The 26,504-nt window shown below is 42.0% G+C and overlaps 1 protein-coding gene, 1 long non-coding RNA gene and 2 pseudogenes across 2 annotated transcripts; all 4 read left to right on the forward strand.

Annotated features, from left to right (window-relative positions):
- Positions 1-7,774: 7,774 nt before the first annotated feature.
- Positions 7,775-11,051, forward strand: LOC130434864 (uncharacterized). Its single transcript, XR_008908729.1, has 3 exons — positions 7,775-7,837; positions 10,811-10,863; positions 10,978-11,051. It is a non-coding gene; the product is annotated as an uncharacterized LOC130434864 (long non-coding RNA).
- A 531-nt stretch (positions 11,052-11,582) lies between these two features.
- LOC130436535 (mucin-2-like) lies at positions 11,583-17,999 on the forward strand (the record flags this gene model as incomplete). Its single annotated transcript, XM_056767257.1, has 3 exons — positions 11,583-13,442; positions 15,075-15,896; positions 16,608-17,999. Coding segments are annotated over 3 exons (4,074 nt in total), but the record flags the coding sequence as incomplete, so codon positions are not given.
- Positions 18,000-18,981: 982 nt separating this feature from the next.
- Positions 18,982-24,655, forward strand: LOC130436578 (probable serine/threonine-protein kinase clkA; annotated as a pseudogene).
- A 306-nt stretch (positions 24,656-24,961) lies between these two features.
- Positions 24,962-25,528, forward strand: LOC130436584 (GATA zinc finger domain-containing protein 15-like; annotated as a pseudogene).
- The last annotated feature ends 976 nt before the right edge of the window (positions 25,529-26,504 follow it).

Here is a 26,504-nt window from a genome sequence, read left to right on the forward strand (position 1 = left end):
TTCTGATGTTTATTTTGGGCTATTATCAAATTTTGTCTTTGAATGTAATCCTATAAATAATTGCTATAAGACCAGGTTTTCATTCAACAAACTACTTTGTACAATTGTTCAATTCACTTTGATGGTCACATCACAGGATTACAGGGAGAGAAAAATTGTGTGCCTAGGTCCTGGCAGCTATACACAATAATACATATATAGAAAGTAGTACAATATACAGATGTACACAGGGATTAAAAAAGAAAGGACAAAAAGACAAGATGTTTCATAGTGAAGGTGAGTCTATGCGAGTCAGAGGTTATAATATGATGTCAAATTGGATAAAATGCTAAATGTATTGTACTTTAAGCTTTATGTTATCATTCAGTGCTACGATTCTCATCTATGTCATATTTTAATTCACAACAGAACTTTAAAGTTTGCTCGGTGAGAAGTGTAGTTGTGCAGGGCATACATGTATTTATTTTGCATTTTTGCCCAGTGACTCAATTAAGAGCTGTAGATATGTAATTTGGGGTGAGGTGTATGAGTGGATGATGACCTGTTTATTAGAAAGGGCCAAAGGAGAGGAAATGTAGGCTACAACCTACATCACGTTTTCCAGGATTTTGCAGCAACTGAAAGCCATTGTAGGCATCTGCATTTTTTTATTTAGTTTTAAATTGTATTCATTTTATTATTAACAACACATTTAAGGACGATTAAACAATCATTAAAAAATGACCTAATCTAATTCTTTGTTTCAGATTATTATTAAGCAACACCCAACATATCCAAACAGCTGCTCAGACAAATGCAGGAACTATCTAGACAGGTGCACCTTGTAAATGAAATGATATCAAAGTTAACATTCAAGAAATAGGATCACAATGAGATCAGAAATTCTGATATGATTCATGGTTTATGTCAGTAATTCTGCATTTGTTGCTTTATAATAACATTAGATGGTTCCACGAAAGGCCTCAAAACTGTGAGTCAGAGTCTATGGAATGGAAATGGCATATCCACCTTGATAAAAATATATCTGTGAAAATAAATCTGAAAATATGTGAAGCTTTGGAGTAATTCAGGTTTTTTAGGTGTGAAGATTAAAATAAGGATGACACTGTTTATTAAACACTGAACTTTTGCTCTCCTGATTTTAAGTTGTCCAACATCCACTGACCATTATACCAGTGCTCTGTTCAGGTAAATAATTTACAGTTATCCTCACATGTGGTGTCTAAATTATTTTAAAGTCTTTTTAAAGTCTCCTAAAAGCAACACAAAACAAGTTTACCAAAATTGAGTATTAGTGTTGCGAAGGGTAATATTATGAAACGATGAGCTCCATGAGAAGAAACTAGGCAATTCCAGTCAGCCAAATAACTGCAATCTCATGAAAACGAGACAAAGTATGTAGAACAATGATATATGATCCTGTGTGAGTCATGAAAGTGAGTGAAAACAGGTTGAATGAGAAACATTTCTAAGTTGTGTTTAAGAATAACCAATGAGCTCAAGCTTAGATGTAGGTCTTTAGGGATCAGTAGACATTATACAAGTAAAGCGTGAAACACATTTCTAAGACACAATTATACTTGGCTACACTATAGTACACAAGGTACTTTATGCGGTAATAGTCAATGATGACTTCAGAGTGATACAGCAGACAGAAGTTCCAGGCAGCCACATCTTAGTTTTATTTGTACCAGTTTTTGTTATGCCGATTAGTCATGGCAAAATAAGATTGTTGGAAGCAGAATGACAGGCCAAGCAGCTGAAGCTACTTTATAGTTTCAGGAGGTGTGGGAGAAATAAAACAATAATTTAACGAAAATAACAAATTCATTTCAAGAACAAAAGATTGGATTTGAAGTCAATTTTCTATTTGCATTTTAATGTTTACCATTTTATTTCTGTGTGACTGTGCCATCTTAATGCAAAATAAAAATATCAGTAAACCTGCCCCAAACTTTTGTCAGGGGCTTGTCAGCTTCCACCCACCATCTCTCCTGAAGGAAGATTCATGGCACTGGCTGTCCGAATACTGGCCACCAAATTGCAAATTTAAAGGTTGTGGTCTGTATAATATCTCTAGACGACGTGTATCTGTCATAAGCCGTCGTTGTGACTGAAATAAACCGAGCCATTTCAATAGGCTATGAATTATTCAGAAGCAAATCACCGAGGGCTCTTCCGGTTTATTTTATAATAGTCATTGTCCTTTTTAATGGTTTAATCTGAGGGTGCTTTTACATTTGTTTAGGGGTGTAGAACCGGTCAGGCATTAATCTCTGTCCTATTGCATTTCAGATCAAGTTCAGATGAGCAGAAATGGTTCCCACGCAACTATTGGCAAACAAAGTTCACAGTTATGGATAAGCATGTTTTAAGCAAATATGGATAAGCCATCTTTTTAAGCAGATAATTACTGTTTATATACACACTGCTCCTCCAAAAAAAAGTCACACACTCTAATATTTCGTTGGCCCGCCTTTAGCTTTGATTACAGCACGCATTCGCCCTGGCACCGTTTTGATCAATTTCTGCAATGTCACAACATTTAATCCCGTCCAGAGTTCCAATCATTTTTCCCCAAGATCTTGTACGATGGGAGAGTCGGATCGCTGCGCAAAGTCTTATCCAGCATATAAAGATTCTGAAGTGGGTTACGATCTTAACTTTCTTTCTCATGCTCCCTGACCCACTCTTTCACATTTTCAGTCCGATGAATTCTTGCATTGTCATCTTGGAATATGCCCGTTCCATCAGGGAAGAAAGAATCCTATGATGGAATAACCTGGTCATTCATTATATTCGGGTAGTCAGCTGACCTAGTTATTTTGGAACATACCGTTGTTGAATCTAGACCTCACCAACTGCAGCAACCCTAATCATAGCACTGCCCGGGTGGTGACTTTTTTTGGGAGGGGCTGTACCATAAAAGTACGGGTAAACTTAAGCAAATATATGGCAAAGTTTTAGTGAGGCTCCTATGGTTTTACTCATATTTGTGAGAAAACAAGTATATGTTTAGAAGACTGTAATAAAAAAAATGGTATAGGCACGTATGAAAAGTAAACTGAATTTATGATAAGCTACAATTCAATGCAGCCAGATACAATTATTCTTATTTATATTTCGGTGAATTGTTTAACTCACGAAAACTCAAAAGCGGGATTTAACTTCACAAGCAAAAACTGAACTAAGCATTTGAAATAGAAATAAAATAAAATGGTATATTGAAATAGCAGTGGGAAAGGGTAAAATTGTTCATGACGGAATGTCAAGCAGAAGTAATTTTTTTCACGAAACTATCCCTATATGCTTTGTATTCCAAAAAACGGAAGTAGGCCTACAACTTCTTTGCACAGAACCAACGGCAGCACTTGAAGGTCCGTATAAGGTCCCATAAGATGTTGCAATTCAGAAATAACAATCGAAGCTGCTAGATCTCTTTGTGTGAGCCAAGACAATGTTATCACGCCTGTCTATAATTATACACTACGCAGAAGAATATGAATTTACGAGCATTTATTTTTGAGCAATCTCAGCATTGTTACAACAATTTAGGAATGTCCAAACTATGGCCTATAAGCATGATTAATTTTTTTTATAGGTAACCTATAAAATATTACACGATTTAACGTTTAACATCTTAATTAGGCCTATGTGAAAACTATATCCAAAAAACTTTCCCTTAACATTAATGCACTTGGCAGACGCTTATATTCAAAGCGACTTACAGTTGATGTAACTATAGGCTACATTTGATTCAATGTATGTGAAATCCCGGTGCGTAGTCCCATGACTTTGGCGTTGCTAGCGCCGCTCTGACCACTAAGCCACAAGAAAGCCATAACTTTATCCATTTTGTATTTAATTGTTTTAATCTATTGATCAGTTTTATAAGTAGAGGTGGTTGAACTTTAGTAACAACCGTAACTCCTTTGCCTGAAACTTCTGTAACCTTGAAAACTTTCAGTAAGATTGACGTCCGTTGCTACGTCAGGTTTCTGTATGATAGGCCTATGTATAAGGTGCAGCATCCCTCCACCCCACTCCACCCAAAAACATCAGCAACATTTTTGTATGCATTCAAAATCCTCAAGAATGGAATACTATTTTAACATTTTAAAACGTTATGCTGGACCGGTTTCCACGCCTTTCGAAGTTTCAAAACATAATACCAATGGCATTTCAGCCCTTCAATTAACTGAAATTCAACAACGTCAACAATTCACACAGAAGAATCCGATACGTCCTAAGATAACCCTATGTCTCTCAACGTTGGTTGCAGATATTAATTCGTACAAAAATAATAAAAGCACATTTTTCCAATTATAGCGGGTTGTTTCAGAGCAACTGCGTAATTTTAATTCCCATGTCTTGAATTTTTATTTTCAAGCGTACTTCTAGTTAAAAAATACATACTTCAGTTAAGGGCTATGTGTCATGATTGAAAATATTTTACACTTTCGACTATTTTATCTTGCCTTATAATTTATGCATTTGGCATTCGCTTTTATCCATTGCATTTTACTATACATTTGTATCCGAGTATGTGCAATCCCCTAGGATCGAGCCCATGACCTTGGCGTTGCTAGCGCCATGTTCTAACCACTGATCTAGAGGACAGATTGGTATTTTGTTTCTTTCAACGAAAATTATTATCTCATAAAGATTATGAAGAAAAGCGACAATTCCAGTCAAACAAGATAAAAGTGCATTGTTATTGTTGGCCAATCCTCGCTCCTGACTCATCACATATGGCAGCACAAAAAATCGGTTTGTTCAGTCACTTTGAACTGTGATACATGAGTCTGTTCTATCAACAAATCTGTGCAAACGTGTGCTCAAGAAAATGGCTGAAAATTGAGTTATCTTCTTGATTTATAGAAAATTGGCTGTTATTCATTTATTGTATATCTTAAGAATATTTTAAACTTTTTCACTCGGATAAAATGTATATAATTAGATGTAAAATATATCTTCATTGTCAAATGAGTATATAATTAAATAATATACATATTTTTTGTACATTATGCATAATGGTATACCAGCTAGATCAAAAAGTACGCAATTCTGTATACAGGCTTTGTTACTTAACAACTCAATATCATTCCTGCTGTCATTTTCTTTTTATATGCTTCCACCCACTAAGAAATGTTCTTTTGAAGTAACTGACCTCATCTTCTGTACTTACCTTTATAACCATACACTCCCTCCTCTTTCTCACCTGCTCTTTTGGTTGCTCTTTCTCAATTTTGGATCTAACCAATTACGCAAAAAGTTAAAAGTTGAGTTAAAGGCCTAATGTTTTTCCTATGAAGCCCTGAAATCCTTGACAAGTTTGTTATTCAATTAAAAGTGGGTTATGCGACAGATAAGTACCATATCATTCAATCCATTTAGAGTGTATTCTCTTTCTTTTTCTCCAATATTGAGATAGAAACTTAAGTTGTTCTACACTTGAACTGACTCCATTATTTTAGTACCTTGATACAGAACTACACCTTAATGTTCTAGACATTCTTCTGCCTTTTTTACTCCTAACTCTCACCTTTGTTCCTCTCCTTTGTTATTTTAGAACTATAGTAATCAAGTAATATGAGAAACTTGCCTCACAACTTCAGACTGGAAACCCAGAGCCACCAGACATCTGGTCCTGAATCTGGTATCCATAATTGTTGTTTACCACAACATTTAGGCAATTGAAAATACAATTTCATGCCAAGTACTGTTTCTGCCTTAGCATAATCATTGTTAACAATTAAAGACATTGTTTTTATTCATTAGTCCTTTGTGGAAACATCACATTATCACGCAGTTGTCCAAAAGCATTCGAACTCTTAAAAATATAGGTGCTTATAAGGTTCTTCACAGCGATGCCATAGATTAGAAGATCCACAAAGAACTTTTCAGGCAAATGTTCTTTAAATATCCATCTCTTTTTTTCACTTTATATAATCTGAAGAAACTTTTTCCGCCACAAAGAAATGAAGAGTTCTCCAGATGTTCAAAGGTTCTTTATGAAAACAAAAGGTTCTTCTGTGGCATCGAGTGTAGTTTCCACATTCTCGAATATAACAGCCAATTGATTTTTCTTTGGAAACCACTAAAAATTATTATTTAAACCTAATTGATGGTTGTAATAAATAAGTGAAGAAAAGCTGAACATACTGTAACAGTGTGATAATGAAACCACAAATCGATTTTTTATAAAAATCTTATTTTTGCAGGGTTTATAATCGGTAAAGGGTTCTCTAAAAGTTCTCTATAACATGTGTGCATATGTTCTGAAAACAGTTTACATGAGTCTTGTTGACAAACCTATACAAGAGGATACTTTTGTTTGTTGGACATGATTTGTCAATTATGGTATGATGGGAGAAAAAAATGAAATATAGAAGTATATGAAGTTTCTGTGTTTTCTGTAAGACTTTGGATTTAAATATCTCATCCAAAGACAAAAACAACAAATAAATAAAACTATATATATATATATATTGTAGTTGGATACATTTGAAGCCATTTTTATGGGAAAATGTAAATAAAATAAAAAGCATGACATCTAGAAAAATTATGCAATCATAATAACAATTGCAAAACCAATGTTGAATAAACAATATTATATTGTCAGTAGATAACTTTAAAAGGTGTGCTTGTGTAGTATGAATGGGTGTTCAAGGAGTCCTTTCAAGTGTGTTGGACACACCCAATGCCATCAGAACAAAACCTTGACAGCAAAAGAAAAACGAATTGTGTGCACCTTGTTTGAATTTCTATGCCTATATGCGCATGAAAAGTTGTTGTACAGCTCTGTTCACACCCCCAAAATGTTGAAACTAAAAAGTAAATGTTTACTTGTTTGTTCATTTATTTGTTGATAACCATGTTATTCTTACTTTCTATAAGCAAATTTAAATATTGTTTAAAGAATTGTCCTGTTTTATCAATTATTACATTATTGATATTGATCGTCACTTACAATATCAAATATTTCATATTATTTTAATATTTATTTTTAATTTAAAGCTGGTAATTACAAATCCGTTTGGTACGGTAGAAAGTCATCAAAAAATGATATATATGTATATATCCCTAATAATTACATAATTTACATGCATTTCAGTTTCATAATTCCAGTTAACGTTTTTCGTTTAGCCTACATCAAATCACTGACAAATGCAAATCATATCCGTCTTCTTTATTACCCTTGATGGTTTAATTGTGCGCATAAGATAAGAAAAGAAGGGAAAATGTTAAATAGTTATTTTAACACACTGCGTTAGCTACATTATTTTGTTTGAAAAGCAACATATATATAGAGTGAAATTAACATTTTCAGACATCAAACGAAATAAATACACTGACAAATTTGTACACGTTTTATTTGAAAGAAAATTCAAATTTATATACGTATACATCATTTATATAAGCAATATTATTCAAATCCACAGTTCTGTAGTTTGCATAAGATAAAGTTTTGCATAAAGAACCAAATGCCTAGTGTTGTTTTAATTAGGCTGAATATGACAACGAACGGGCACCTGCTGCTTAGGCAACTAAACTGAGTTCACCATTAATCAAGAATGTTTGGACATACACCCTTCATTGTTGTCTCTTCATTGTTGACAGGGAATAAATCAGCACATTGGTCTGTTTCTGTGCGCGCGCTACAGCGATCCGTCACCAATTTGCCACACCTCCCAAACTTCAATGTTTAAAACGTTCTCTACAGTTTTGTCTCACCAGTTTCCTAATTATTCTCCAAGCGGACAAATCGCAAGGAGCTTTGTAAGGACAATTACACTTTGAGGCTTATGGTTATGAATTTGAACACAGATAAAGGGTAAGTTCCTGACCATAGGAAAATTGATTAATTAATTGTTTAAACACTGCTTGGCTATACTACATAAAGTGATATTGTAGATTTTTTATTTATATGTTTACATTTAAGACTGCTGCGTTAAGCGATCATTTAATGCATTTTGGCTTACTTCTGTTCAGTTTGTCCTTTGAAAACTGAACCTTTATCATTTTATTTCAGTCATTTCAATATATGTTTGAGAAGTATTTAATAAAAAGTTGCTAGGAACTGTGATTTTCTCTATATTTAATGATTTAAAATGAACACATAAAATATCACATAAAAAGCACAATCCTATACATTATCTTTCTTTGTATTTCAGTCGCCATACTTCAGTGTTTTATGCGGTATGTTGCTTAATGATTGATTGGATTCCTCAAACTTCGCTCTTATACGAGTCCTTATTCGAGTCCTCATTCCTCGACTGCTAAATGTGGTTTTACTGAACATGATAAATTGAATGAGGTTTGACATTTTACAGACCTGGGACAGTCACTAGCTCTCCGGTGGCCAAGAATGCAAGTGTGGTTATAAAGCAGGGGTGCCCTTTTTGACTTGAGTGCCACATCAGTCTAGCAAGACGTTTGTGTGTTTTTATTGCTCTTAGGGAATGATTTAAACTTTTTTTTGTACACATATGAGCACCAAAAGATTTTTAGATGCCAACTTGAGTGGACAGCAGGCTATGCTTTTTGTTTTTGTAAGAAGATGGCTAGCCACTAATGTGACCTATGTGCGTGAAAGGGACAGTTCCATAGTTTGTGCATGAAATGCACCCCTTACACATTCATAGCCTTCTCCTTTCAATTTTTTGTAAACCGCTGCGCGAGTCGATTTTATCAATAATTAAATTCATGTCAAGGAGGAGGTCCACCTAATATACCATACTAAAAGCTATCTAACGCCATCTATTGGACTTTGTTTGTACTGCAACAAATAATGAAATGATATTAACATTTAAACATTTAGCAGAAGCTTTTATCCAAGCAACGTACAAATAAGGCAATAAAATAAACAATTTGAGCAACATAAGTGCAACAATGCATAAGTGTTATAAAGCTGCACTCTTAAAAAATCTTTAAAAGTGTGGCACAATATACTGTATTAATGTGAAGATATTTTCCGTATTCACTTTTACAGTCGTTTTACCTGTATTTTGCACTGGATTAAATTGCATTTTAGTATAAACTAAAATGTCCGCAAAATAAAGGTAAATGTATTGGTAATTTTCTGCCAGTAGGCTACATCCGTCTTTTTACGGGTTTTTATTGAAGTGCTGTCTCAAAAACCTGAAGCAGATCAAAAAGCTATAAACACAGGTTATTTGTAGAGTGTGATCTGGAAGAAAGAGTGAACACTAAATGAATAAGTGTCAGGTGTTGAGGAAAGAGAATCTGATTATATACATCTAATACATATGCTATAGAGTACTATAGATGTTATGCATCGACGTCACTTTCCATGGTGAAAATGTCGGGACGCCCTGGGATACGCTATCCTGGGTGGCAAAACACCCAGCATATTGGCTGAGGAGAATAGGAGAAGTTAAGAAACTTGTAATTTCAGCAAATAATTGCGTGTTTTAGTCCAAGCAGCGGACTCGTCGGATACGGTCGCTTAAGTTTACGTCTTCACTGCGACTTACAGAGGAAACAGGTGTTCCCTGACACTGAAATGTTGCGTGGAATTGCGTTTCCTTATATTGCAAGCAGTCATTTTGCTGAATGTTTTGCCACCCAGGAGGGCCGACGTGCTCAAGTGGTGTTCACGTGGTAAAGTGACGAGACGTGCATTCCCATTACAGAGAATGTGAAGCTGACGTCACGCCCTATGTTGCGGTGGCGCCGCCATCTTGGGTGGATAATACTGCACTGCTATTATTGTTTTGATATGTAGGCTACCGTTGCTTGTTGAAGAGATCGAAAGTTAATTTACTATGGGCTTTTCCTGAACGACTCTCTGTAATGCAAGCCTATTACAGTTTTTTCAACACAGGAAATATAACTATGGTAGGTCGGTCTTGCTAATCAAACAAGAAAAACAAAACACTACATTGAACGAATTAGCAGCCATCCTCCTCCCAGTGGAGCAACATTCAACGTGGCGTGACGTCGATTAATAAGCTCTACACATGACATACAGACACCACAGTGACCAATTTGGCCCCGTTACTTCTTTAACAAGTCACCATATTGGGAAAGGATTAGAAAAATGAGGCATCTGCAGCTCTTTTAATAAAAAAAAACGTTATAATTTACCAAACGATTTCAATGCATTTTTTGTAGTACATTTAATTCTACACAAAAAACCCAGAAAATTGTGTTTTATAGAATGTTTTACCAAGTATGTAAGAAAAGTATCTGCTGTTTCCTGATGACTGCTGCCACGTTTCGGGTTGACCTATATTGAGGCTGTGCCTTGGAAGTCCTCATCTACATTTCTGCACCCTCAAAAAGAATTGTGACGCAAGTTGGGACTGCACTTAGTCTTTAATACACATTGTTTTAAAAATCACCTGAGCCTTAAATGACATTTAACTAATCATTTTGTGTTCTGAAATATTTAGTGCCTGATGTTTTCGGTGACCTTGGGTGGGCTCAATTAGGCATTAATCAGTTTACTCATGGATGTTTCTGTATGCTCCGCCCAATGGCACAGAAAATCTGAATATTTAGCACAACATATTCAAGAATATTTCAGAAAAGCTGCAGAGAATTACATAATGGTGTCTAAACAAGAACGTGCAAAGACCCATGACATTGGTGCGGTGATCAGAGATGTTACTTGCAAAAAAGTTTGCACAGATAATCAAAAATCTGCACAGCTTTGAATATTTTAAAAGACTGGAACATTTAGGTAATTTAAGTTATGTAGCTTTTGTGGCTACATCCACCTGCCTTGCTCCATTAGAAAATATAGCCCTACTTGAAATTAAATCTTAAAATTTTATTTTAGCAGGTCCTTTATTTCTACATATAATGGCAGAAGGAGAACTTTCCTCACCATATGTAAGTACACCCTTACATTTAATATAATGGAATAGATATTAGAAATATATTCTTAAAATGAAATATTTTATATGTAATTTAAATTGGTTAAAAAATCTATTTTTTGTAACATAGTGTGTATGTGGTGGATTGTTTGTGGAGCACAAACATCCACAACTGAGACTCCAACTACAACAACGGAGGCTCCAACTACCACTACAACAGCTCCAACAACCACAACTGAGGTTCCAACTACCACAACAACAGCTCCAACTACAACAACAACAGCTTCAACTACCACAACAACAGCTCCAACAACCACAACTGAGACTCTAACTACCACAACAACAGCTCCAACAACCTCAACTGAGACTCTAACTACAACAACAACAGCTCCAACAACCTCAACTGAGGCTCTAACTACCACAACAACAGCTCCAACAACCACAACTGAGGCTCCAACTACCACAACAACAGCTCCAACTACAACAACAACAGCTTCAACAACCACAACTGACGCTCCAACTACCACAACAACAGCTCCAACTACAACAACAACAGCTTCAACAACCACAACTGACGCTCCAACTACCACAACAACAGCTCCAACAACCACAACTGAGGTTCCAACTACCACAACAACAGCTCCAACTACAACAACAACAGCTTCAACTACCACAACAACAGCTCCAACAACCACAACTGAGACTCTAACTACAACAACAACAGCTCCAACAACCACAACTGAGGCTCCAACTACCACAACAACAGCTCCAACAACCTCAACTGAGACTCTAACTACAACAACAACAGCTCCAACAACCTCAACTGAGGCTCTAACTACCACAACAACAGCTCCAACAACCACAACTGAGGCTCCAACTACCACAACAACAGCTCCAACTACAACAACAACAGCTTCAACAACCACAACTGACGCTCCAACTACCACAACAACAGCTCCAACTACAACAACAACAGCTCCAACAACCACAACTGACGCTCCAACTACAACAACAACAGCTCCAACTACCACAACCGAGGCTGCAACTACCCCAACAACAGCTCCAACTACCACAACAACAGCTCCAACAACCACAACAACAGCTCCAACTACAACATCAACAGCTCCAACTACCACAACAACAGCTCCAACAACCACAACTGAGGCTCCTACTACCACAACAACAGCTCCGACAAGCACAACCGAGGCTCCAACTACCACAACAACAGCTCCAACAACCACAACAACAGCTCCAACAACCTCGACTGAGGTTCCAACTACAACAACATCAGCTCCAACTACCACAACAACAGCTCCAACTACCACAACAATAGCTCCAACAACAAAAACTGAGTCTCCAACATCAACAACAGCTCCAACTACCACAACAATAGCTCCAACAACTGCAACTGACGCTCCAACTACCACAGCAACAGCTCCAACAACTTCAACTGAGTCTCCAACTACGACAACAACAGCTCCAACAACCACAACTGAGTCTCCAACAACAACAGCTCCAACTTCCACAACAACAGCTCCAACAACCACAACTGACGCTCCAACAACCAGAACTGATGCTCCAACTACCACAACAACAGCTCCAACTACAACAACAACAGCTCCAACTACCACAGCATCAGCTCCAACAACCACAACTGATGATCCAACTACCACAACAACAGCTCCAACAACCACAACTGATGCTCCAACAACCACAACTGATGCTCCAACTACAAAAACAATAGTTCCAACTACCACAACTGACGCTCCAACTACCACAACAACAGCTCCAACTACAACAACAACAGCTTCAACAACCACAACTGACGCTCCAACAACCAGAACTGATGCTCCAACTACCACAACAACAGCTCCAACTACAACAACAACAGCTCCAACTACCACAGCATCAGCTCCAACAACCACAACTGATGATCCAACTACCACAACAACAGCTCCAACAACCACAACTGATGCTCCAACAACCACAACTGATGCTCCAACTACAAAAACAATAGTTCCAACTACCACAACTGACGCTCCAACTACCACAACAACAGCTCCAACTACAACAACAACAGCTTCAACTACCACAACTGACGCTCCAACTACCACAACAACAGCTCCAACAACCTCAACTGAGGCTCCAACTACAACAATAACAACAATAGCTCCAACAAGCACAACTGAGGCTCCAACTTCAACAACAGTTCCAACTACATCAACAACAGCTCCAACTACAACAACAATAGCTCCAACAACCACAACTGAGGCTCCAACTTCAACAACAGCTCCAACTACCACAAAAGCAGCTCCAACAACCACAACTGACGCTCCAACTACCACAACAACAGCTCCAACAACCTCAACTGAGGTTCCAACTACGACGACAACAGCTCCAACAACCACAACTGAGTCTCCAACTACAACAACAACAGCTCCAACTTCCACAACAACAGCTCCAACAACCACAACAACAGCTCCAACAACAACAACAACAGCTCCAACTACCACAACAACAGCTCCAACTACCACAACAACAGCTCCAACAACCACAACTGACGCTCCAACTACCACAACAACAGCTCCAACAACCTCAACTGAGGTTCCAACTACAACAACAACAGCTCCAACAACCTCAACTGAGGCTCTAACTACAACAACAACAGCTCCAACAACCACAACTGTGGCTCCAACTACCACAACAACAGCTCCAACTACCACAACAATAGCTCCAATAACCACAAATGACGCTACAACTTCAACAACAGCTCTAACTACCACAACAGCAGCTCCAACAACTTCAACTGACGCTCCAACTTCAACAACAGCTCTAACTACCACAACAGCAGCTCCAACAACCACAACTGACGCTCCAACTACCACAACAACACCTCCAACAACCACAACTGAGTCTCCAACTACAACAACAACAGCTCCAACAACCACAACTGACGCTCCAACAACCACAACTGACGCTCCAACTACCACAACAACAGCTCCAACTACAACAACAACAGCTCCAACTACAACAACAACAGCTCCAACTACAACAACAACAGCTCCAACTACCACAACAACAGCTCCAACTACCACAACAACAGCTCCAACAACCACAACTGACGCTCCAACTACCACAACAACAGCTCCAACAACCTCAACTGAGGTTCCAACTACAACAACAACAGCTCCAACAACCTCAACTGAGGCTTTAACTACAACAACAACAGCTCCAACAACCACAACAATAGCTCCAACAACCACAACTGAGGCTCCAACTTCAACAACAGCTCCAACTACCACAACAGCAGCTCCAACAACCACAACTGACGCTCCAACTACCACAACAACAGCTCCAACAACTTCAACTGAGTCTCCAACTACGACAACAACAGCTCCAACTGAGTCTCCAACTACAACAACAACAGCTCCAACAACCTCAACTGAGGCTTTAACTACAACAACAACAGCTCCAACAACCACAACTGAGGCTCCAACTACCACAACAACAGCTCCGACTACCACAAAAATAGCTCCAACAACCACAACTGAGGCTCCAACTTCAACAACAGCTCCAACTACCACAACAGCAGCTCCAACAACCACAACTGAGTCTCCAACTACAACAACAACAGCTCCAACTTCCACAACAACAGCTCCAACAACCACAACAACAGCTCCAACAACAACAGCTCCAACTACCACAACAACAGCTCCAACTACCACAACAACAGCTCCAACAACCACAACTGACGCTCCAACTACCACAACAACAGCTCCAACAACCTCAACTGAGGTTCCAACTACAACAACAACAGCTCCAACAACCTCAACTGAGGCTCTAACTACAACAACAACAGCTCCAACAACCACAACTGAGGCTCCAACTACCACAACAACAGCTCCAACTACCACAACAATAGCTCCAATAACCACAAATGACGCTACAACTTCAACAACAGCTCTAACTACCACAACAGCAGCTCCAACAACTTCAACTGACGCTCCAACTTCAACAACAGCTCTAACTACCACAACAGCAGCTCCAACAACCACAACTGACGCTCCAACTACCACAACAACACCTCCAACAACCACAACTGAGTCTCCAACTACAACAACAACAGCTCCAACTACAACAACAACAGCTCCAACAACCACAACTGACGCTCCAACAACCACAACTGACGCTCCAACTACCACAACAACAGCTCCAACTACAACAACAACAGCTCCAACTACCACAACAACAGCTCCAACTACCACAACAACAGCTCCAACAACCACAACTGACGCTCCAACTACCACAACAACAGCTCCAACTACAACAACAACAGCTCCAACTACAACAACAACAGCTCCAACTACCACAACAACAGCTCCAACTACCACAACAACAGCTCCAACTACCACAACAACAGCTCCAACAACCACAACTGACGCTCCAACTACCACAACAACAGCTCCAACAACCTCAACTGAGGTTCCAACTACAACAACAACAACAACAGCTCCAACAACCTCAACTGAGGCTTTAACTACAACAACAACAGCTCCAACAACCACAACAATAGCTCCAACAACCACAACTGAGGCTCCAACTTCAACAACAGCTCCAACTACCACAACAGCAGCTCCAACAACCACAACTGACGCTCCAACTACCACAACAACAGCTCCAACAACTTCAACTGAGTCTCCAACTACGACAACAACAGCTCCAACTGAGTCTCCAACAACAACAGCTCCAACAACCTCAACTGAGGCTTTAACTACAACAACAACAGCTCCAACAACCACAACTGAGGCTCCAACTACCACAACAACAGCTCCGACTACCACAACAATAGCTCCAACAACCACAACTGAGGCTCCAACTTCAACAACAGCTCCAACTACCACAACAACAGCTCCAACAACTTCAACTGAGTCTCCAACTACGACAACAACAGCTCCAACAACCACAACTGAGACTCCAACTACAACAACAACAGCTCCAACTTCCTCAACAACAGCTCCAACAACCACAACTGACGCTCCAACTACCACAACAACAGCTCAAACTACAACAACAACAGCTCCAACTACCACAACAACAGCTCAAACTACAACAAAAACAGCTCCAACTACCACAACAACAGCTCCAACAACCACAACTGACGCTCCAACTACCACAACAACAGCTCCAACTACCACAACAACAGCTCCAACAACCACAACAACAGCTCCAACAACAACAACAACAGCTCCAACAACCACAACTGACGCTCCAACTACCACAACAACAGCTCCAACAACCTCCACTGAGGTTCCAACTACAACAACAACAGCTCCAACAACCTCAACTGAGGCTCTAACTACAACAACAACAGCTCCAACAACCACAACTGAGGCTCCAACTACCACAACAACAGCTCCAACTACCACAACAACAGCTCCAACAACCACAACAACAGCTCCAACAACAACAACAACAGCTCCAACAACCACAACTGACGCTCCAACTACCACAACAACAGCTCCAACAACCTCCACTGAGGTTCCAACTACAACAACAACAGCTCCAACAACCTCAACTGAGGCTCTAACTACAACAACAACAGCTCCAACAACCACAACTGACGCTCCAACTACGACAACAACAGCTCCAACAACCACAACTGAGTCTCCAACTACAACAACAACAGCTCCAACTTCCACAACAACAGCTCTAACAACCACAACAACAGCTCCAACTACCACAACAACAGCTCCAACAACCACAACTGACGCTCCAACTACCACAACAACAGCTCCAACAACCTCAACTGAGGTTCCAACTACAACAACAACAGCTCCAACAACCTCAACTGAGGCTCTAACTACAACAACAACAGCTCCAACAACCACAACTGAGGCTCCAACAACCACAACAACAGCTCCAACTACCACAACAATAGCTCCAACAACCACAACTGACGCTCCAACTTCAACAACAGCTCTAACTACCACAACAGCAGCTCCAACAACCACAACTGACGCTCCAACTACCACAACAACAGCTCCAACAACCACAACTGAGTCTCCAACTACAACAACAACTGCTCCAACTTCCTCAACAACAGCTCCAACAACCACAACTGACGCTCCAACTACCACAACAACAGCTCAAACTACAACAACAACAGCTCCAACTACCACAACAACTGATTCTCCAACAACCACAACTGACGCTCCAACTACCACAACAACAGCTCCAACAACCTCAACTGAGGTCCCAACTACGACAACAACAGCTCCAACAACCTCAACTGAGGCTCTAACTACAACAACAACAGCTCCAACAACCACAACTGAGGCTCCAACTACCACAACAACAGCTCCAACTACCACAACAACAGCTCCAACAACAACAACAATAGCTCCAACAACCACAACTGACGCTCCAACAACCACAACTGACGCTCCAACTACCACAACAACAGCTCCAACAACCACAACTGACGCTCCAACTACCACAACAACAGCTCCAACAACCACAACTGAGTCTCCAACTACAACAACAACTGCTCCAACTTCCTCAACAACAGCTCCAACAACCACAACTGACGCTCCAACTACCACAACAACAGCTCAAACTACAACAAAAACAGCTCCAACTACCACAACAACAGCTCCAACAACCACAACTGACGCTCCAACTACCACAACAACAGCTCCAACAACATCAACTGAGGTCCCAACTACGACAACAACAGCTCCAACAACCTCAACTGAGGCTCTAACTACAACCACAACAGCTCCAACAACCACAACTGAGGCTCCAACTACCACAACAACAGCTCCAACTACCACAACAACAGCTCCAACAACAACAACAATAGCTCCAACAACCACAACTGACGCTCCAACAACCACAACTGACGCTCCAACTACCACAACAACAGCTCCAACAACCTCCACTGAGGTTCCAACTACAACAACAACAGCTCCAACAACCTCAACTGAGGCTCTAACTACAACAACAACAGCTCCAACAACCACAACTGACGCTCCAACTACGACAACAACAGCTCCAACAACCACAACTGAGTCTCCAACTACAACAACAACAGCTCCAACTTCCACAACAACAGCTCTAACAACCACAACAACAGCTCCAACTACCACAACAACAGCTCCAACAACAACAACTGACGCTCCAACTACCACAACAACAGCTCCAACAACCTCAACTGAGGTTCCAACTACAACAACAACAGCTCCAACAACCTCAACCGAGGCTCTAACTACAACAACAACAGCTCCAACAACCACAACAACAGCTCCAAATACCACAACAATAGCTCCAATAACCACAAATGACGCTACAACTTCAACAACAGCTCTAACTACCACAACAGCAGCTCCAACAACCACAATTGACTCTCCAACTACCACAACAACAGCTCCAACAACCACAACTGAGGCTCCAACTACCACAACAACAGCTCCAACTACCACAACAATAGCTCCAACAACCACAACTGACGCTCCAACTTCAACAACAGCTCTAACTACCACAACAGCAGCTCCAACAACCACAACTGACGCTCCAACTACCACAACAACAGCTCCAACAACCACAACTGAGTCTCCAACTACAACAACAACAGCTCCAACTTCCACAACAACAGCTCCAACTACAACAACAACAGCTCCAACAACCACAACTGACGCTCCAACAACCACAACTGAGTCTCCAACTACAACAACAACAGCTCCAACTACCACAACAACAGCTCAAACTACAACAACAACAGCTCCAACTACCACAACAACAGCTCCAACAACCACAACTGACGCTCCAACTACCACAACAACAGCTCCAACAACCTCAACTGAGGCTCTAACTACAACAACAACAGCTCCAACAACCACAACTGAGGCTCCAACTACCACAACAACAGCTCCAACTACCACAACAACAGCTCCAACAACAACAACAACAGCTCCAACAACCACAACTGACGCTCCAACAACCACAACTGACGCTCCAACTACCACAACAACAGCTCCAACAACCTCCACTGAGGTTCCAACTACAACAACAACAGCTCCAACAACCTCAACTGAGGCTCTAACTACAACAACAACAGCTCCAACAACCACAACTGATGCTCCAACTACGACAACAACAGCTCCCACAACCACAACTGAGTCTCCAACTACAACAACAACAGCTCCAACTTCCACAACAACAGCGCCAACAACCACAACAACAGCTCCAACTACCACAACAACAGCTCCAATAACCTCAACTGAGGCTCTAACTACAACAACAACAGCTCCAATAACCACAACTGAGGCTCCAACTACCACAACAACAGCTCCAACTACCACAACAGCAGCTCCAACAACCACAACTGACGCTCCAACTACCACAACAACAGCTCCAACAACCTCAACTGAGGTTCCAACTACGACAACAACAGCTCCAAGAACCACAACTGAGTCTCCAACTACAACAACAACAGCTCCAACTTCCACAACAACAGCTCCAACAACCACAACAACAGCTCCAACTACAACAACAACAGCTCCAACAACCACAACTGACGCTCCAACAACCACAACTGACGCTCCAACTACCACAACAACAGCTCCAACTACCACAACAACAGCTCCAACTACCACAACAACAGCTCCAACAACCACAACTGACGCTCCAACTACCACAACAACAGCTCCAACAACCTCAACTGAGGTTCCGACTACAACAACAACAACTACAACAACAACAGCTCCAACAACCACAACTGAGGCTCCAACTACCACAACAACAGCTCCAACTACCACAACAATAGCTCCAACAACCACAACTGAGGCTCCAACTTCAACAACAGCTCCAACTACCACAACAGCAGCTCCAACAACCACAACTGATGCTCCAACTACCACAACAACAGCTCCAACAACTTCAACTGAGTCTCCAACTACGACAACAACAGCTCCAACAACCACAACTGAGTCTCCAACTACAACAACAACAGCTCCAACTTCCACAACAACAGCTCCAACAACCACAACTGATTCTCCAACTACCACAACAACAGCTCCAACTACAACAACAACAGCTCCAACTACCACAACAACAGCTCCAACTACAACAACAACAGCTCCAACAACCACAACAACAGCTCCAACAACCACAACTGACGCTCCAACTACCACAACAACAGCTCCAACAACCTCAACTGAGGTTCCTACTACAACAACAACAGCTCCAACAACCTCAAATGAGGCTCTAACTACCACAACAACAGCTCCAACAACCACAACTGACGCTCCAACTACCACAACAACAGCTCCAACAACCTCAACTGAGGTTCCAACTACAACAACAACAGCTCCAACAACCTCAAATGAGGCTCTAACTACCACAACAACAGCTCCAACAACCACAACTGACGCTCCAACTACCACAACAACAGCTCCAACTACCACAACAACAGCTCCAACTACCACAACAACAGCTCCAACAACCACAACTGACGCTCCAACTACCACAACAACAGCTCCAACAACCTCAACTGAGGTTCCAACTACAACAACAACAGCTCCAACAACCTCAACTGAGGCTCTAACTACAACAACAACAGCTCCAACAACCACAACTGAGGCTCCAACTACCACAACAACAGCTCCAACTACAACAACAACAGCTCCAACTACAACAACAACAGCTCCAACTACCACAACAACAGCTCCAACTACCACAACAACAGCTCCAACAACCACAACTGACGCTCCAACTACCACAACAACAGCTCCAACAACCTCAACTGAGGTTCCAACTACAACAACAACAGCTCCAACAACCTCAACTGAGGCTCTAACTACAACAACAACAGCTCCAACAACCACAACTGAGGCTCCAACTACCACAACAACAGCTCCGACTACCACAACAATAGCTCCAACAACCACAACTGAGGCTCCAACTTCAACAACAGCTCCAACTACCACAACAGCAGCTCCAACAACCACAACTGACGCTCCAACTACCACAACAACAGCTCCAACAACTTCAACTGAGTCTCCAACTACGACAACAACAGCTCCAACAACCACAACTGAGTCTCCAACTACAACAACAACAGCTCCAACTTCCTCAACAACAGCTCCAACAACCACAACTGACGCTCCAACTACCACAACAACAGCTCAAACTACAACAACAACAGCTCCAACTACCACAACAACAGCTCCAACAACCGTAACTGAGGTCCCAACTACCACAACAACAGCTCCAACAACCGTAACTGAGGTCCCAACTACGACAACAACAGCTCCAACAACCTCAACTGAGGCTCTAACTACAACAACAACAGCTCCAACAACTGAGGCTCCAACTACCACAACAACAGCTCCAACTACCACAACAACAGCTCCAACAACAACAACAACAGCTCCAACAACCACAACTGACGCTCCAACAACCACAACTGACGCTCCAACTACCACAACAACAGCTCCAACAACCTCCACTGAGGTTCCAACTACAACAACAACAGCTCCAACAACCTCAACTGAGGCTCTAACTACAACAACAACTGCTCCAACAACCACAACTGACGCTCCAACTACGACAACAACAGCTCCAACAACCACAACTGAGTCTCCAACTACAACAACAACAGCTCCAACTTCCACAACAACAGCTCCAACAACCACAACAACAGCTCCAACTACAACAACAACAGCTCCAACTACCCCAACAACAGCTCCAACTACCACAACAACAGCTCCAACAACCACAACTGACGCTTCAACTACCACAACAACAGCTCCAACAACCTCAACTGAGGTTCCAACTACAACAACAACAGCTCCAACAACCTCAACTGAGGCTCTAACTACAACAACAACAGCTCCAACAACCACAACTGAGGCTCCAACTACCACAACAACAGCTCCAACTACCACAACATTAGCTCCAACAACCACAACTGACGCTCCAACTTCAACAGCAGCTCCAACTACCACAACAGCAGCTCCAACAACCACAACTGACGCTCCAACTACCACAACAACAGCTCCAACAACCTCAACTGAGGTTCCAACTACGACAACAACAGCTCCAAGAACCACAACTGAGTCTCCAACTACAACAACAACAGCTCCAACTTCCACAACAACAGCTCCAACAACCACAACAACAGCTCCAACTACAACAACAACAGCTCCAACAACCACAACTGACGCTCCAACAACCACAACTGACGCTCCAACTACCACAACAACAGCTCCAACTACCACAACAACAGCTCCAACAACCACAACTGACGCTCCAACTACCACAACAACAGCTCCAACAACCTCAACTGAGGTTCCAACTACAACAACAACAGCTCCAACAACCTCAACTGAGGCTCTAACTACAACAACAACAGCTCCAACAACCACAACTGAGGCTCCAACTACCACAACAACAGCTCCAACTACCACAACAATAGCTCCAACAACCACAACTGAGGCTCCAACTTCAACAACAGCTCCAACTACCACAACAGCAGCTCCAACAACCACAACTGACGCTCCAACTATCACAACAACAGCTCCAACAACTTCAACTGAGTCTCCAACTACCACAACAACAGCTCCAACTACCAGAACAACAGCTCCAACTACCACAACAACAGCTCCAACAACCACAACTGACGCTCCAACTACCACAACAACAGCTCCAACAACCTCATCTGAGGTTCCAACTACAACAACAACAGCTCCAACAACCACAACTGAGGCTCCAACTACCACAACAACAGCTCCAACTACCACAACAATAGCTCCAACAACCACAGCTGAGGCTCCAACTTCAACAACAGCTCCAACTACCACAACAGCAGCTCCAACAACCACAACTGACGCTCCAACTACCACAACAACAGCTCCAACAACTTCAACTGAGTCTCCAACTACGACAACAACAGCTCCAACAACCACAACTGAGTCTCCAACTACAACAACAACAGCTCCAACTTCCACAACAACAGCTCCAACAACCACAACTGATTCTCCAACTACCACAACAACAGCTCCAACTACAACAACAACAGCTCCAACTACCACAACAACAGCTCCAACAACCACAAATGACGCTCCAACTACCACAACAACAGCTCCAACAACCTCAACTGAGGTTCCAACTACAACAACAACAGCTCCAACAACCTCAACTGAGGCTCTAACTACAACAACAACAGCTCCAACAACCACAACTGAGGCTCCAACTACCACAACAACAGCTCCAACTACCACAACAATAGCTCCAACAACCACAACTGAGGCTCCAACATCAACAACAGCTCCAACTACCACAACAGCAGCTCCAACAACCACAACTGACGCTCCAACTACCACAACAACAGCTCCAACAACTTCAACTGAGTCTCCAACTACCACAACAACAGCTCCAACTACCACAACAACAGCTCCAACAACCACAACTGACGCTCCAACTACCACAACAACAGCTCCAACAACCTCAACTGAGGTTCCAACTACAACAACAACAGCTCCAACAACCTCAACTGAGGCTCTAACTACAACAACAACAGCTCCAACAACCACAACTGAGGCTCCAACTACCACAACAACAGCTCCAACTACCATAACAATAGCTCCAACAACCACAACTGAGGCTCCAACTTCAACAACAGCTCCAACTACCACAACAGCAGCTCCAACAACCACAACTGACGCTCCAACTACCACAACAACAGCTCCAACAACTTCAACTGAGTCTCCAACTACGACAACAACAGCTCCAACAACCACAACTGAGTCTCCAACTACAACAACAACAGCTCCAACTTCCACAACAACAGCTCCAACAACCACAACTGATTCTCCAACTACCACAACAACAGCTCCAACTACAACAACAACAGCTCCAACTACCACAACAACAGCTCCAACAACCACAAATGACGCTCCAACTACCACAACAACAGCTCCAACAACCTCAACTGAGGTTCCAACTACGACAACAACAGCTCCAATAACCTCAACTGAGGCTCTAACTACAACAACAACAACTCCAACAACCACAACTGAGGCTCCAACTACCACAACAACAGCTCCAACTACCACAACAACAGCTCCACCTACCACAACAGCAGCTCCAACAACCACAACTGATGCTCCAACTACCACAACAACAGCTCCAACTACAACAACAACAGCTCCAACTACCACAGCATCAGCTCCAACAACCACAACTGATGATCCAACTACCACAACAACAGCTCCAACAACCACAACTGATGCTCCAACAACCACAACTGATGCTCCAACTACCACAACAACAGCTCCATCTACAACAACAACAGCTCCAACTACCACAACAACAGCTCCAACAACCACAAATGACGCTCCAACTACCACAACAACAGCTCCAACAACCTCAACTGAGGTTCCAACTACGACAACAACAGCTCCAATAACCTCAACTGAGGCTCTAACTACAACAACAACAACAACAACAACAACTCCAACAACCACAACTGAGGCTCCAACTACCACAACAACAGCTCCAACTACCACAACAACAGCTCCAACTACCACAACAACAGCTCCAACAACAACAACAACAGCTCCAACAACCACAACTGACGCTCCAACAACCACAACTGACGCTCCAACTACAACAACAGCTCCAACTACCACAACCGAGGCTCCAACTACCACAACAACAGCTCCAACTACCACAACCGAGGCTCCAACTACCACAACCGAGGCTCCAACTACCACAACTGAGGCTCCAACTTCAACATCAGCTCCAACTACCACAACAGCAGCTCCAACAACCACAACTGAGTCTCCAACTACAACAACAACAGCTCCAACTTCCACAACAACAGCTCCAACAACCACAACAACAGCTCCAACTACAACAACAACAGCTCCAACTACCCGAACAACAGCTCCAACTACCACAACAACAGCTCCAGCAACCACAACTGACGCTCCAACTACCACAACAACAGCTCCAACAACCTCAACTGAGGTTCCAACTACAACAACAACAGCTCCAACAACCTCAACTGAGGTTCCAACTACGACAACAACAGCTCCAACAACCACAACTGAGTCTCCAACTACAACAACATCAGCTCCAACTTCCACAAGAACAGCTCCAACTACCACAACAACAGCTCCAACTACCACAACAACAGCTCCAACTACCACAACAACAGCTCCAACAACCACAACTGACGCTCCAACTACCACAACAACAGCTCCAACAACCTCAACTGAGGTTCCAACTACAACAACAACAGATCCAACAACCTCAACTGAGGCTCTAACTACAACAACAACAGCTCCAACAACCACAACTGAGGCTCCAACTACCACAACAACAGCTCCAACTACCACAACTGAGGCTCCAACTTCAACAACAGCTCCAACTACCACAAGAGCAGCTCCAACAACCACAACTGACGCTCCAACTACCACAACAACAGCTCCAACAACTTCAACTGATTCTCCAACTACGACAACAACAGCTCCAACAACCACAACTGAGTCTCCAACTACAACAACAACAGCTCCAACTTCCACAACAACAGCTCCAACAACCACAACTGACGCTCCAACTACCACAACAACCGCTCCAACTACAACAACAACAGCTCCAACTACCACAACAACAGCTCCAACAACCACAACTGACGCTCCAACTACCACAACAACAGCTCCAACAACCTCAACTGAGGATCCAACTACGACAACAACAGCTCCAACAACCACAACTGACGCTCCAACTACCACAACAACAGCTCCAACAACCTCAACTGAGGTTCCAACTACGACAACAACAGCTCCAACAACCTCAACTGAGGCTCTAACTACAACAACCACAGCTCCAACAACCACAACTGAGGCTCCAACTACCACAACAACAGCTCCAACTACCACAACAATAGCTCCAACAACCACAACTGAGGCTCCAACTTCAACAACAGCTCCAACTACCACAACAGCAGCTCCAACAACCACAACTGACGCTCCAACTACAACAACAACAGCTCCAACAACTTCAACTGAGTCTCCAACTACGACAACAACAGCTCCAACAACCACAACTGAGTCTCCAACTACAACAACAACAGCTCCAACTTCCACAACAACAGCTCCAACAACCACAACTGACGCTCCAACTACCACAAAAATAGCTCCAACTACAACAACAACAGCTCCAACTACCACAACAACAGCTCCAACTACCTCAACTGGGGCTCCAACTTCAACTGGGGCTCCAACTACAACAACAGCACCAACAACGACAACTGAGGCTCCAACTACAACAACAACAGCTCCAACTACCACAACAACAGCTCCAACAACCACAACTGACGCTCCAACTACCACAACTAAGGCTCCAACTTCAACAACAGATCCAACAACCTCAAATGACGCCACAACTACCACAACAACAGCTCCAACAACCTCAACTGAGGTTCCAACTACAACAACAACAGCTCCAACTTCCACAACAACAGCTCCAACAACCACAACAACAGCAGCTCCAACTACAACAACAACAACAGCTCCAACTACCACAACAACAGCTCCAACAACCACAAATGATGCTCCAACTACCACAACAACAGCTCCAACTACCACAACA

This window comes from Triplophysa dalaica, chromosome 2 (genome assembly GCF_015846415.1).
Source record: "Triplophysa dalaica isolate WHDGS20190420 chromosome 2, ASM1584641v1, whole genome shotgun sequence".
In the NCBI taxonomy this organism is placed as follows: Eukaryota; Metazoa; Chordata; class Actinopteri; order Cypriniformes; family Nemacheilidae; genus Triplophysa; species Triplophysa dalaica.